The sequence below is a fragment of the Biomphalaria glabrata genome, chromosome 7 (genome assembly GCF_947242115.1).
Source record: "Biomphalaria glabrata chromosome 7, xgBioGlab47.1, whole genome shotgun sequence".
Classification (NCBI taxonomy): domain Eukaryota; kingdom Metazoa; phylum Mollusca; class Gastropoda; family Planorbidae; genus Biomphalaria; species Biomphalaria glabrata.
In genome coordinates, this window is record NC_074717.1 from 41,502,878 (window position 1) to 41,514,962 (window position 12,085).

A 12,085-nucleotide genomic window follows, 5' to 3' on the forward strand; every position below is an offset into this window, starting at 1 on the left:
CCATGCGGCCCGCACCACCCGTACATTGCTAGCTACGCCTTTGAATTAAACCCAAACTTCTTCGCGTCTTTCTATTGTGTCATTACATATTTCCTCCCCTTAAATCATGTCAAACATAAGAAACTAATATTGTTGCTTTTAAATTCAAAGGTTGACATGAAAACTTCACAGTTTTTTGTTTTTATACCAGTTTAAATATAACAAGACATCACTTGGGTTAAAAAAAAATCCTGGCATACAACAGACGTTCCCAGGCATGACTTTCTTGTCTGGTCTTAACGAGTGTCTCGCTCGTCACCACGATCAGACTCGACCAATCATTGACGAGCTGAAACTCCGCTTTTTTTCCCCCTCTTCTTCTTCCAAGTTGGGGGGGGGGGTGTGTGTGAACTTTTTGATACTTGAATATGATTCTATAAACCGACCACGTCAGTGTAACTAGTGATAGTGACAAATGTTATCCTCTCAAATATGTTTTCGGACTAAATTTTACCAAGAAATTGAACACATAATTATATCGACATATTAATCAAAGGTAAGAAAGTTTCATACCTTCATATTGCTAATAATATATATTTTGTTAAAAAATTTAAATAGACATAATTATAAAGCGTGCAATGAAGTAAAATAGCCAAATATAATGTTAAACAATAAAAAACATTTTTACTTTAAAAAATAAATATCAAATAAATTGATTCTCCTGTATTTCATTTTCATTTGTATCATAGTGGTACTTAGGTAAGGCACAATGTTAAAATAGATTATTTTCCTTTGATCGACTTGATCAATTTAACGTGATATGGCTAAAAATTTGTAAAAATAAAGTAGCAAAGTAAAACAATAAACCATAATTTATAAATTTTACTAAAAAAAAAATTCTAATAAAATACTTAGAAAGCCATAAAGATAAAGATACATTTCTTATTTCACATGCTAGGAAAAAAAAATCATTCTTCCAAGGAGCCGTTATAGCATGGAACGGGTTGCGTGAATAAGCCAAGAAAACTAAAGACTTAGACTCTAGTAACGTTTAAGCTTAACTAGAATGACACAATTTAGGTCATTGGTTAACATGCATGACTAAAAGAATGACGCGTAGGACGTAATTTTCTTTTTTGAAGTCACGTCTGTATTATATAAGATAAGATACGTGTAGGACGTAATTGTCTTCTGATAAAAAGAAGCGTCTGTAATTTATAAGATAAGAAAAGATTTCAGTGCAATAGAAAATATATAGAGATCTTATCTTATCTATATATATTACAGACGATACTTCAAAAAAAAAAAAGATAATTACGTCCTACGCATTTCATGTGTCAATCTAGTCATGCGTGTTGATCAATGACTTAAACTCTGCTTAGTCGTTGGTTCTCCTGACTAATTCAAGCAGCCCACTCCATTCTGCCTGCAGTTAACATTCATTGAAATAAGCAAAACAAAAGTCTACGTGATATTATTGTTTAACGACATCATTAACATCTTCCACTTTAATGCAGAGGAAAAACAACAAAGCTGACAGCCATGGCGACAGCTCCTTATTACTCCACTCAGTACAAGTGTCGTCTGCTTCTGATAATGAATAGGCGATGACGTCCAAAAAGTGGAGCACTATAAGAAATGTGTCTCAGATTTACATGAGCCTATTTCTAGTATTACCCACTTCCTTGGTCGTCTGCTGCTGTGGTTCTAAGAGGACGACTGCTAGAGAAAGTGGATCTTGTTGAGGGAAATGATTTCTAATGTCCTAATGTCTAAATACTAGGACTTCAGGACTCTTTATCAACTGTTATAGATTACACTTAATATAAGCTTTGTTTTATTATTTTTTAAATTTTTCTAGTTAAATAATATGTGCGATTTCTAAGATATAATAGTTGCCTAACTCAGTATTTCAGAAACTGAGTTCCGTCGGACACTTAGTGTTCCGCAAGGTCTGAATAGGTGTTACACGAGCGTTTCGAGTGCGTCTGCAAGGGAATGAGTTCCACAGTCAGTTTGAAAATTTAAAGGGAAATTGAATTGATCACCACTACTCGATAAGGAAAAATATCTACAACATCATTACGAACTGATTTAAATCTAGACTCTAATTTGATTCAAATTTGATACCAATATACAAAGATCAACCCATATGCTAGGACAAATTTGTACAAGTGCTCCTTCTTCCCTAGTGCTATTAGAGCATGGAATGGGGTTGCCTGAGCTAGCCAGGAAAACCAGTGACTTGGCAGAATCTAAGTCATTGGTTAATATGCATGACTAAATGCATGACGCGTAGGACGTAATCATCTTCTTTGTTTGAAGTAACGTCTGTATTATATAAGATAAGATAAGAAGAAGATTAATTAATTTCTGGGCAAGTTTTTACGAAGCATACATAAACATCTGAAAACAATCTTTTGTTAGTTTACTTCAGTTACCCACAAAATAATTATCGAAATCTGAAGTTTCGTATTATTTTGCTACAAGTTTAAACTATAGAAACAGGCTTCACTCCACACCAGATATTAGACTTCAGCATACCAATATCGTGTTTTATTTTAATAAGTTATGCTCTTTATCGACACAATACCATCGAAGTAATTGAACCTTTTTTTTTTTCATTTAGATTTGCTTATGTATGTATTTTATTCTAATGTAATATTAAAAAAAAAAAAGAATAATGCTAAATTTAGAATATGTTTTAATAATAATGTTGTTTTTTTTTACAAATAAAAATAAAAAAGAGTTCCCCTAAATTCCCTGAATGTGTAAAGGGTTCCATTAAAGAAAATTTTAAGGAAACACTGGTTTGACTTGATTAAAATAGTATAATTTAATAATTTTGAAACACATCTTTGTAAAGAATCACTCAGCTATGGAGAAAAAAGAATAGATATAAAGTTAAGAGCACGAAATATCAAGTACAACCATGTTGGGAAAAGTGAAGGCGGTTGGGCCGTTGCGCTGGCCACATGACACCCTGCTCATTAACCGTTGGCTAAAGAAACAGATGACCTTAACATCATCTGCCCCATAGATCGCAAGGTCTGAAAGCGGGAACCTTTACTTTACTTTTTACATCGAATACATCGAATACCTTTCAAATTACTTAGCTAGTTTACACATGGGCGTAGCCAGGAAGCACTGGCGGATCCAGAACTTTGGAGTGGGGGGGGCGATTTTTTCCCATACCCTAACCCTAACGCTCAGTAAACCCTAACCCTATGCATAAACGTGCGTACAGCATATATTTATATATTCGATATGTGAGAATAAAATAAGACTGTTTCTCAATCTTCGGCGAAAAAAAAAACAGGAAAAAAAAACAGCCGTGTTGAGGCCTTTCTCTTGCACGCTTGGGGGCCTGGGAAAGCGCTGTAACTTTCCTCAGAGGGGTTCGGGGCAAAGCCCCGACACACTAAAGCGCTTTCTTGCATTTTTCACTGCAGAAACGCATTCTCCTGACATCTACAGCTTATTACTTATTAGTGGGGTTCTGGGCGAAGCCCCGAGGCCAAAAGCGTTTTCTTGCATTTTTCAATGCAGAAACGCATTCTCCTAACATCTACAGCTTATTGTTTATCATTGGGGTTCGGGGCGAAGCCCCGACGCCAAAAGCATTTCCTTGCATTTTTCACTGCTGAAACGCATTTTCCTGACATCTACAGCTCATTACTTATTAGTGGGGTTCGGGGCGAAGCCCCGACTCCAAAAGCGTTTTCTTGCATTCTTCACTGCAGAAACGCATTCTACTGACATCTACAGCTTATTATTCATAAGTGAGGTTCGGGGCGAAGCCTCAACGCTAAAAGCGTTTTTTGGCATTCTTCACTGCAGTAACGCATTCTCCTGACCTACAGCTCATTATTCATTCTATTATAAAGGACCTTTTGAATAATGTGGAATAATATTCTAATATGAATTTATAGTCCCTTAGTACATTGCAAATACAACCGATTTGTTCTTTGAAAAGATAAGATACCCAACATATTTAGATTAAGGCTTTGAGGATCGCCGCCGAAAAAAAAAATATTCGATTAATAATATTCAATAAAATATAAGTATATATTGTGAGTTATAGTCCTAAATTTATTTAACTAGAAAAATATGAGATAGAGTAAAGGTTGGAAAAAGTCGACTAGGAAAAGATTATCTGGCTTTTGAACTCATCTCAACCGTGACTGTTATATTGAAAAATTTCGTTTGAATTATAACTTTTCCAAAGCAAAGTCTTTCTTAAAATAGTAATGATAAATTCATGTGAAATTACACAAACTCTGTCTGGAAAGGGGAAGGGCGGTAAAATGAAAATGATTAATCCTCCCTGCTTTTTATAATTTCTGCTAATGATTGCATTTTGCATTAAAGAATAGAGGTTGGGCGACTCGATATAAGAATTTACTTTATAGCATATATAAATTATATTAGTGACAGATTTTTTTAATTTTGTAATTTCTAACTATAATACAAAAAGAAAAAGTATTGGTTTGTCCGATGGGGGGGGGGGGAGGTGATTGCATGTATCGCACTTCCACCTGTTTATATTATATAGATATTCGACTAATTTTGTTCACATACTATGATTTCTCCATAAAAGTAGGACCGCCCCCCCCACTCAAAGGGTTTAGATGGGAAAGGCAGTAGAGGTATTCGCTCCTCCCCTTCCAATCGGCCAAAGACCTGTTAAAATACCAATAAAAAGTTTTAATCATATAGATATTTAATTGATTCTGTTAGCAAGCTGTGATTTCTACAAATAAGTAAGACCGCCCCCCCCACTCGAAAGTTTATGATGGAGGGGGGGCGGATTGATGCTATCACCCCCTCCCGACCCTACCAAATCGGCCAAAATACTAGAAAGGGGGGGCGAAATAATCTGAAAATAGGTTGAAATATAAATAATTAGTATATATTATTAACATAAGTAATAAATTCGTATACAAATTTTGTGAATTCTATACTAAAATTCGTCCGCCACCCCCCCCCCTTCGGGGGGAGGGGTCGGCCGAGTGGGGGGGGGGCGATCGCCCCTACCGCCCCCCCCTGGATCCGCCAGTGCAAGGAAGGGGGTAGTGTTCAACCCCCCGAAAAAAATCCTGGCTACGCCCATGAGTTTACACTTCCTATTTTTTTTTTTACACCGGATACACCAAATAACTGCTATTTATAGTTATCGTATCGGTCATAGATGAAAAATCAATCAAACAAACCAATCTCTGTTAATAGGTGAACTAGCCAACACTGTTCTAAACTTGTAGAGCCAACTCAGTTGTGACAAGCTATTCAGTTCAACATTGAAATGCAATCATCTTACAACTAGATCTTCAGAAAGCAGAAACATTTCTTTTCACTTCGTCTTTCCACGTGATAATGTTTAAGCTCGTGTGACCTGAGCCGTGGCCGTGTTGATCTTGGTGAAGATATGTCTCTCGTTTCGTTTCGATTCTAATTGTGACATTACAATGTAAACACGGCTTATCTAATACGCTTCCTTTATCGCTAAGTGATCAGTCTATCATTGATTACCAGCTTCGATTTTATAATTTCTTTTCCACAGTTTTTGTTTTTGTATTGTCCTCGTTTTGATTTTTTTTTCCACTTGAAATCGCGATAGTTTTAGATTTTGTTTTACTCTAAAAAGGTAACAAACATTTACGATGATTGTTTTGTTAAGATACGTTTGTTGCTATTATTATTGTAGCCTCCTAAAAGTACAGCAAAATGTGACATTTAATGTAAGATTGTAGTTTTTACAAAGCTTATATCAAGTTATCAACTCACTCTGTCTGTCTGGTAAAAAGTTTGTACACGTTATTTCTCCCACACCCAAACTCGGATCAAGCTGAAATTTTGCACAATTATTTCTTTTACCTGACAACACAAGAATCAATTTGAAAGAAATTAGTCAATCAGTTATTTAACTATTGGTGAATAATTATTTTGTTTTGTATCTCGATCAATGGAAAGAAATAGCAATTGACTAAAATGGTGGTATAAGTTGAATTATCCCCCTTTATAGGTCGCCGCTTTAGATTGAAAGAAACAATACATAACTATACAATCTTCTCTAGTTATATATGCCTCTTTAGCAGAGTGGTTAGTTTGTTGTCTTGAGGATGCTTGAGCCATGAGTTCTATATCAAGTCGTTCCCTTTTTTTTAATGCTTTTAAAAACCGATTACGGTAAAATTCACCCAGAAATCCCTTTCTTTCTCTCCCCACCCCAAACTGGTCCAGATATGTGATATATAGCGTACTGAGAAAGCTAAAAGGATGAAATAGCGCTAAACAAATACAATTGGTAAAACTATTTCTAATCTCACAGATTTATTATTGTTGGTCTAGATCCGTTACAAATTAAAATTAAATGACTTATACAAACTAATTGATATAATTACACTTCGTATAAGTTTTTTTTTAAAGTATTTTTAAAAATGTTTTTCTTGTTTTATGCTTTATTCAAGATTTATTGCCCCCCCCCTCCCCTCCCCAGCTATCACCCATATTAGGGCTACTCTATATATTTAGGTCCGTAAGATTAAAAGCGTACTTTCTCTGTCCTACAAATAGGTTGCCATGGACGCTACTCTTGGATGCGAGCTCAGGACACTCATGTTCTGCTTTCTGGCACTAGTCAGCTGCACACTCTACTGGTGCCACACATGTCAGGCGTACCACGTGACAGCCTGGAGCAAAAAGCAAGTCTTTCTTTTCTTATAGATTTTATAAACAACGTGCAGTTGCTTGTGGGGGCTTAAACCGAACGAGGGTAGGATTTTAAAAAATGGTACTTATCAATAATGGCTTTCCAACTCCTTTTAGCCCCTCTCTCTTTTGTGAGATTATGTGTGCGTTAGTGTTTGTATGTGGGCATGTATGTGTGTGTGTGTGTGTGTGAGCTAACAGTTGGTCTCCTTACCATAAAACTAACATTTCATTCAATATTAAATTAGCTATACTTGAAACATGCTCGAGAAAGGCCATACTTTCAAATGTGGTTTCTATGTGACATAGTGTGGCTAAAAAAACACAAAAAACTAGTTCCTTTAGCTAAGGAGAACTCGAATGGCCAAAAAAGGACTTAACATGAGCTTTTTGTAACATGGATTTGACGCTTTGACATTTCTTGCTGCGATTCAGAAAGAGATTTGGACCATCGTAGACATATTTGACATTTCCTGCAGCGATTCAGAAAGAGATTTGGACCATCGTAGAGATATTTGACATTTCCTGCAGCGATTCAGAAAGAGATTTGGACCATCGTAGAGATATTTGACATTTCCTGCAGCGATTCAGAAAGAGATTTGGACCATCGTAGAGATATTTGACATTTCCTGCAGCGATTCAGAAAGAGATTTGGACCATCGTAGAGATATTTGACATTTCCTGCAGCGATTCAGAAAGAGATTTGGACCATCGTAGAGATATTTGACATTTCCTGCAGCGATTCAGAAAGAGATTTGGACCATCGTAGAGATATTTGACATTTCCTGCAGCGATTCAGAAAGAGATTTGGACCATCGTAGAGATATTTAACATTTCTTGCAGCAATTCAGAAAGAGATTTGGACCATCGTAGAGATATGTTCTCAAACGTCTCAACATTTTTACCAAGAACTAAAACAAAATGTTATACAATATCACGATGAATTGCTCAGCATTGAAAATTCAGAAAATGTAGACAAAGACAATGTTTAATGCGCTACAATAGACAATCTCACAAAGGAAGGAAAAACACAAAATGAGTGATTTGGACTAACCTTAACGTACACAGAATTATGAAAATAGTTTTTGACTTAGGCATCAATACTAGTTTACAGCAATAGTAGCACAGCAATACATTACATTGATAGTAGATTACATCAATAGTACATTACATCAATAGTAGGCTACATTACATCGATAGTAGATTACATCAATAGTACATTACATCGATAGTGGATTACATCGATAGTACATTACATCAATAATAGATTACATCAACAGTAGATTACATCAATAATACATTAATCAAGAGTACATTACATGAATAGTATAGTACATTGATATTAAATTACGTCAATAGTTGATTACATCAATTGTAGATTAGATCAATAGTAGATTACATCGATAATAGATTACTTCAATGATAGATTATATCAATAATACATTACATCAATAATACATTAATTAAGAGTACATTACATGAATAGTAGAGTACATTGATATTAAATTACGTCAAAAGTTGACTACATCAATTGTAGATTAGATCGATACTAGATCATGCCTACTTGTGTGGAGTGAACAGTTCCGTAAGGTGTGAAGTGTTTATAAAACTATATGTTTAAAAGCAAATGGAAAGCATAGCGAATCAAGCCAGTAAGGCTGACAAGGTAGGCGTCTGAAATTTTAGTACACTAATTGTGAACTGTACGCTGTCATAGTTACTAAGGATGTCTAAAGTGTGTGTTTAAACTTGATATAAAATAAACAATTATAAACAATAATGTGAAATTCACAAAAAAAAAAATTATCTGCATTGGAAAATATTGAACTGTTATATTGAAGTATTTTTTTTTCATGACTGTCTCAGTGTGCGTCACTTAAAGTGGGTATAATGAATTAGTTATTAAAACATTTTAGAAGCAAAGCCCAATCTCAAAAGGGGAAATACTCTTCTTTTTTAAACAAAAAAAATCTAATAAATGTCTTATGTATAGTTTTTTTCCTTGTCAGGATTTCAATTTGAAACCCTTAGTTTCAATATACTGTAATAGTTTATTATTCCTTTTTTATGCCTCATCTATAGTAAAAAGTTAAGATATTACATTTAAATTAAAAGTTATCCTGATTATAATTTTGTCTTTTGGTTCTAGATACAAAGTGTTTCGTATTTTCGCCTCCTCTGAAGAGAATGTCCAGCTAATCCACGACCTGGGTCACACGTATAACGTAAGTCTTTTGAGTTTCTCTCTCTCTCCTTCTCTTTGTTTAAAAACATATCTCCCTCTCTTTCTTCTCTCTCTCTCTCTGTGTCTCTCTCCTCTTCTCTCTCTCTCTCCCTTCTTCTCTCTTTACCTCTCTCTATCTGCCTCCCTCTTTACCTCCCTCTCTATCTCTCTCTCATATCTCGCCCCCCTTCTCTCTTTGCGTCTCTCTGCCCTTCTCTCTATCTCTCCCTATCACCCTCTCCCTCGTTCTCTCTCTCTCTTTCTCCCCCCCCTCTCTCTCTCTCCCTGCCTTCTCTCTAAACTTTGATCTAGACACACAACTTAGTAACGCAGTGATAGCCTATGTTTGTGTTATTTCTGACTTGCACTACAGACGGATCGTTAAATAACTGTACTATACAATATACAAGACATAGTGTTTATGAAGGAAGACCTATCAGGAGCTCCGTTAAATACATAAATACAACGGACGTAGCCGGTGTGTACTGCTGGTATCATTGGTATCATTATATTTGAAAAACCATAAAAACAGAGTTTTGTGTGGCCAATTACCTAGTATTTCTTTTTTCCAAAAGATATGCATAAATTGTCAAATTTCTAGGAAAATCGTTAGAGCCGATTTCGGTATCCGTACCCCCCCCCCCCCACACACCTTAACAAAAAAGTGGTTTTGCACTGTCGCGCTAGCAGGGCCGGATTTAAGCATATGAAATCCCGGGGTGAATGAAAATACTTACATCTAAAAGCATGCTATATTTTATAAAAACGAGCTCATGTAGATTAAATCTCACTTTTAAAAAAAAAATATTTTATATGCATATTTTAGTTTTTTAAAAAAAATGTATATTTTTGAGTTTGAGGAATGTAATGACCTTCGTAGACCACCGTCGTAAAACAAGGCCTGCCTTTACTTATTCCGAGCACGTTACAAGCATAAACTTAATCAACAAAATGTTAGGAAAAAAATTAAAAGTTTTTGACCCGGCGAAATTCGGATTAATTTGTGTCTCTTATATGTTATTTCTCTCTTCTCTAATTAATTAATCCACTTACCAGACGAAGTAGCAATTCAAAGATTTAAGTAATTAAATACTAAACTAGAAGTCCACAAAATAGCCGACAGAAACACAATGATACACATGAAATAATTATTTGTATTGTTAATTGTATGTATCAGGTGCCTGTTCGTCTATAGCTCAGTGGTGTTGTAGGGAGGGGCGCAGGGCGTCAATGACACCAACCATGGTTGCGCCATTGCTGTAGATATTTGTGGTTAAACTATACATCTATTCATTTTATAAGATGAAAATAATAATAAGCCAAACTGAACTGGTGATATTTAATTTTTACTCAATTCTTTCTTTGAAAAATGTCTTTAAAAAACCTCCTTGCCTTTCGGTACTTATCTCTCACGAAGTCCACGTCTGCTACGTCCTTTTTTTTTTTTTATTTCTGCTGACAGTGGTAATGTCCCCTTCTGGACAAAGAGGAGTAGGCCTATGTGAGAAAGTGACAGTATTTGAGTGGGAGTCTCTGGTCTACATATTTGTTCATTCCCGTCAGCATTTTGTTTAGAGGCTACTTTTTTTTTTCTTTACGTTTCAAAAATTTTTCTTTAGAGACTATCCTTTTTTTTTCTTCAGTGTTCACACCGAAGTATTGAACTAAGACGCCAACATACCCCCACACACACATACATATAAACTATAAACACATATGCATATACATACACCCACACAAAAAACAAACAACAAAAACAAAACAAAAAAAACTTACAGGTGACATTTTGAGCTTGTTTGGCTTCCGTGAATCTGCGTCCAAAGGTTTCATCTCATCTGCTAGAAGTCGGCAACAGTCTAAAAGTTTGGCCATTTTGTACACAGCAGCTGTCACCTTGTATGACTTCCTAAGTCAGTCTTTCACTTTATTGCAGGCTCTGCAGTTGGCAGGATGAAATAGTAATTACATGTAATACACACACACACACATTTTTAGACCAGCAGTTCCCAACCTTTTCGTCCCCCATCCCCCGGGTGTGGATAAACATTTCTGACACACGTACCAAGGAACGCATCAATTAATAAATAAATAAATAAAAAGATCGAGTTCAATCGAAACGATTCTCTGAGACTGTGGGCAGAGGGGCCAGACATAACCACGCCATGGACCGAATATGGTAATCGGGTCGAGATTAGGGAATCACAGAGAATTGTTTGTTAACAGTGCTTTATACATAAAATTATTAATTAATTAATTAAAAAAAAATTCAAACATGTTCTAGCCGTAACTAGCTGATTATTAAATTTACTTCTAAAAAGCCTTAGAAATCTACTGCTATGATTCCCGGAGGGCCGGCCTTAAGCCGATCCAATAGCTCCAAAATGGGCACGCGCCTGGTAGGGGTCCCGCAGTTTACATTTAGCATACCACTATCAGTCATGGCTCTTGTCACAGGGTTTTAAAGGTGTAGGATTTAAAGGGTTAACATATTTAGTGTATCACGATGGACCTAACTTTAATTAAGCCACTGGCGCCTATTGCTTTTGAGTTGCTTCCTGTGTATTTTGTATAATAAATGTTGATATTATAATCGAATCAATAGTTATGTTATTCTAAAAAAAAACAATTAGAAGAGGAGCCTTGCAGGCATCCATTAAATTGGGCCCCGCAATTAGTAAGGCCGACCCTAGCGGAGGGTAATTCGACTTAATAGGCCTATTATTATTTTACTGATGTCAACGTGTGCCAAGCTTTTGTTAGTTGAACATCCATATACACAGGCAAAATGTTAAGTCCTCAAGTGGATTCTAGCCATTACCACTGAATGGAATGAGGTTGATTCGTCGTCCCTGTGCATAAGAGTAAATTAGTCAACGTAGTGTTACATTTATGTCGGTTTTAAGTTCCTAAGAAAACCATTGTAATGGAGATAACTTTACAGCTGCTTCCTTTATTTTTACAGTTAGTAACCAGTGGCGTTCTTAAACGAATATAAAGTTTGGGGTTTTGTTTTCATACAGTCTAGGTTTTTTGTTAACTCAACAAAGTTCTTCTTTTCCTTCTGGTTCAGTTCGTCCCGGGTACGCTATTCTGCCTCAACGTGGCACTCGTGTGGAAACGATCACTAGAGGAAGTGGTTAGGCTAAATGAATAGCAAAACAAAACTCCTGTGGG

The 12,085-nt window shown here is 35.8% G+C and overlaps 1 protein-coding gene across 1 annotated transcript in view; it reads left to right on the plus strand.

Annotated features, from left to right (window-relative positions):
* The first annotated feature begins 393 nt into the window (after positions 1 to 393).
* LOC106071075 (carboxypeptidase B-like) overlaps positions 394 to 12,085 on the plus strand; it is a 33,128-nt gene continuing 21,436 nt past the window's right edge. The window contains exons 1-3 of the mRNA XM_056035561.1: positions 394 to 535; positions 6,553 to 6,680; positions 8,837 to 8,912. Of these exons, the coding sequence (XP_055891536.1) occupies positions 6,559 to 6,680; positions 8,837 to 8,912 (198 nt within the window). The 5' untranslated portion in view covers positions 394 to 535; positions 6,553 to 6,558. The remainder of the gene's footprint in view (positions 536 to 6,552; positions 6,681 to 8,836; positions 8,913 to 12,085) is intronic.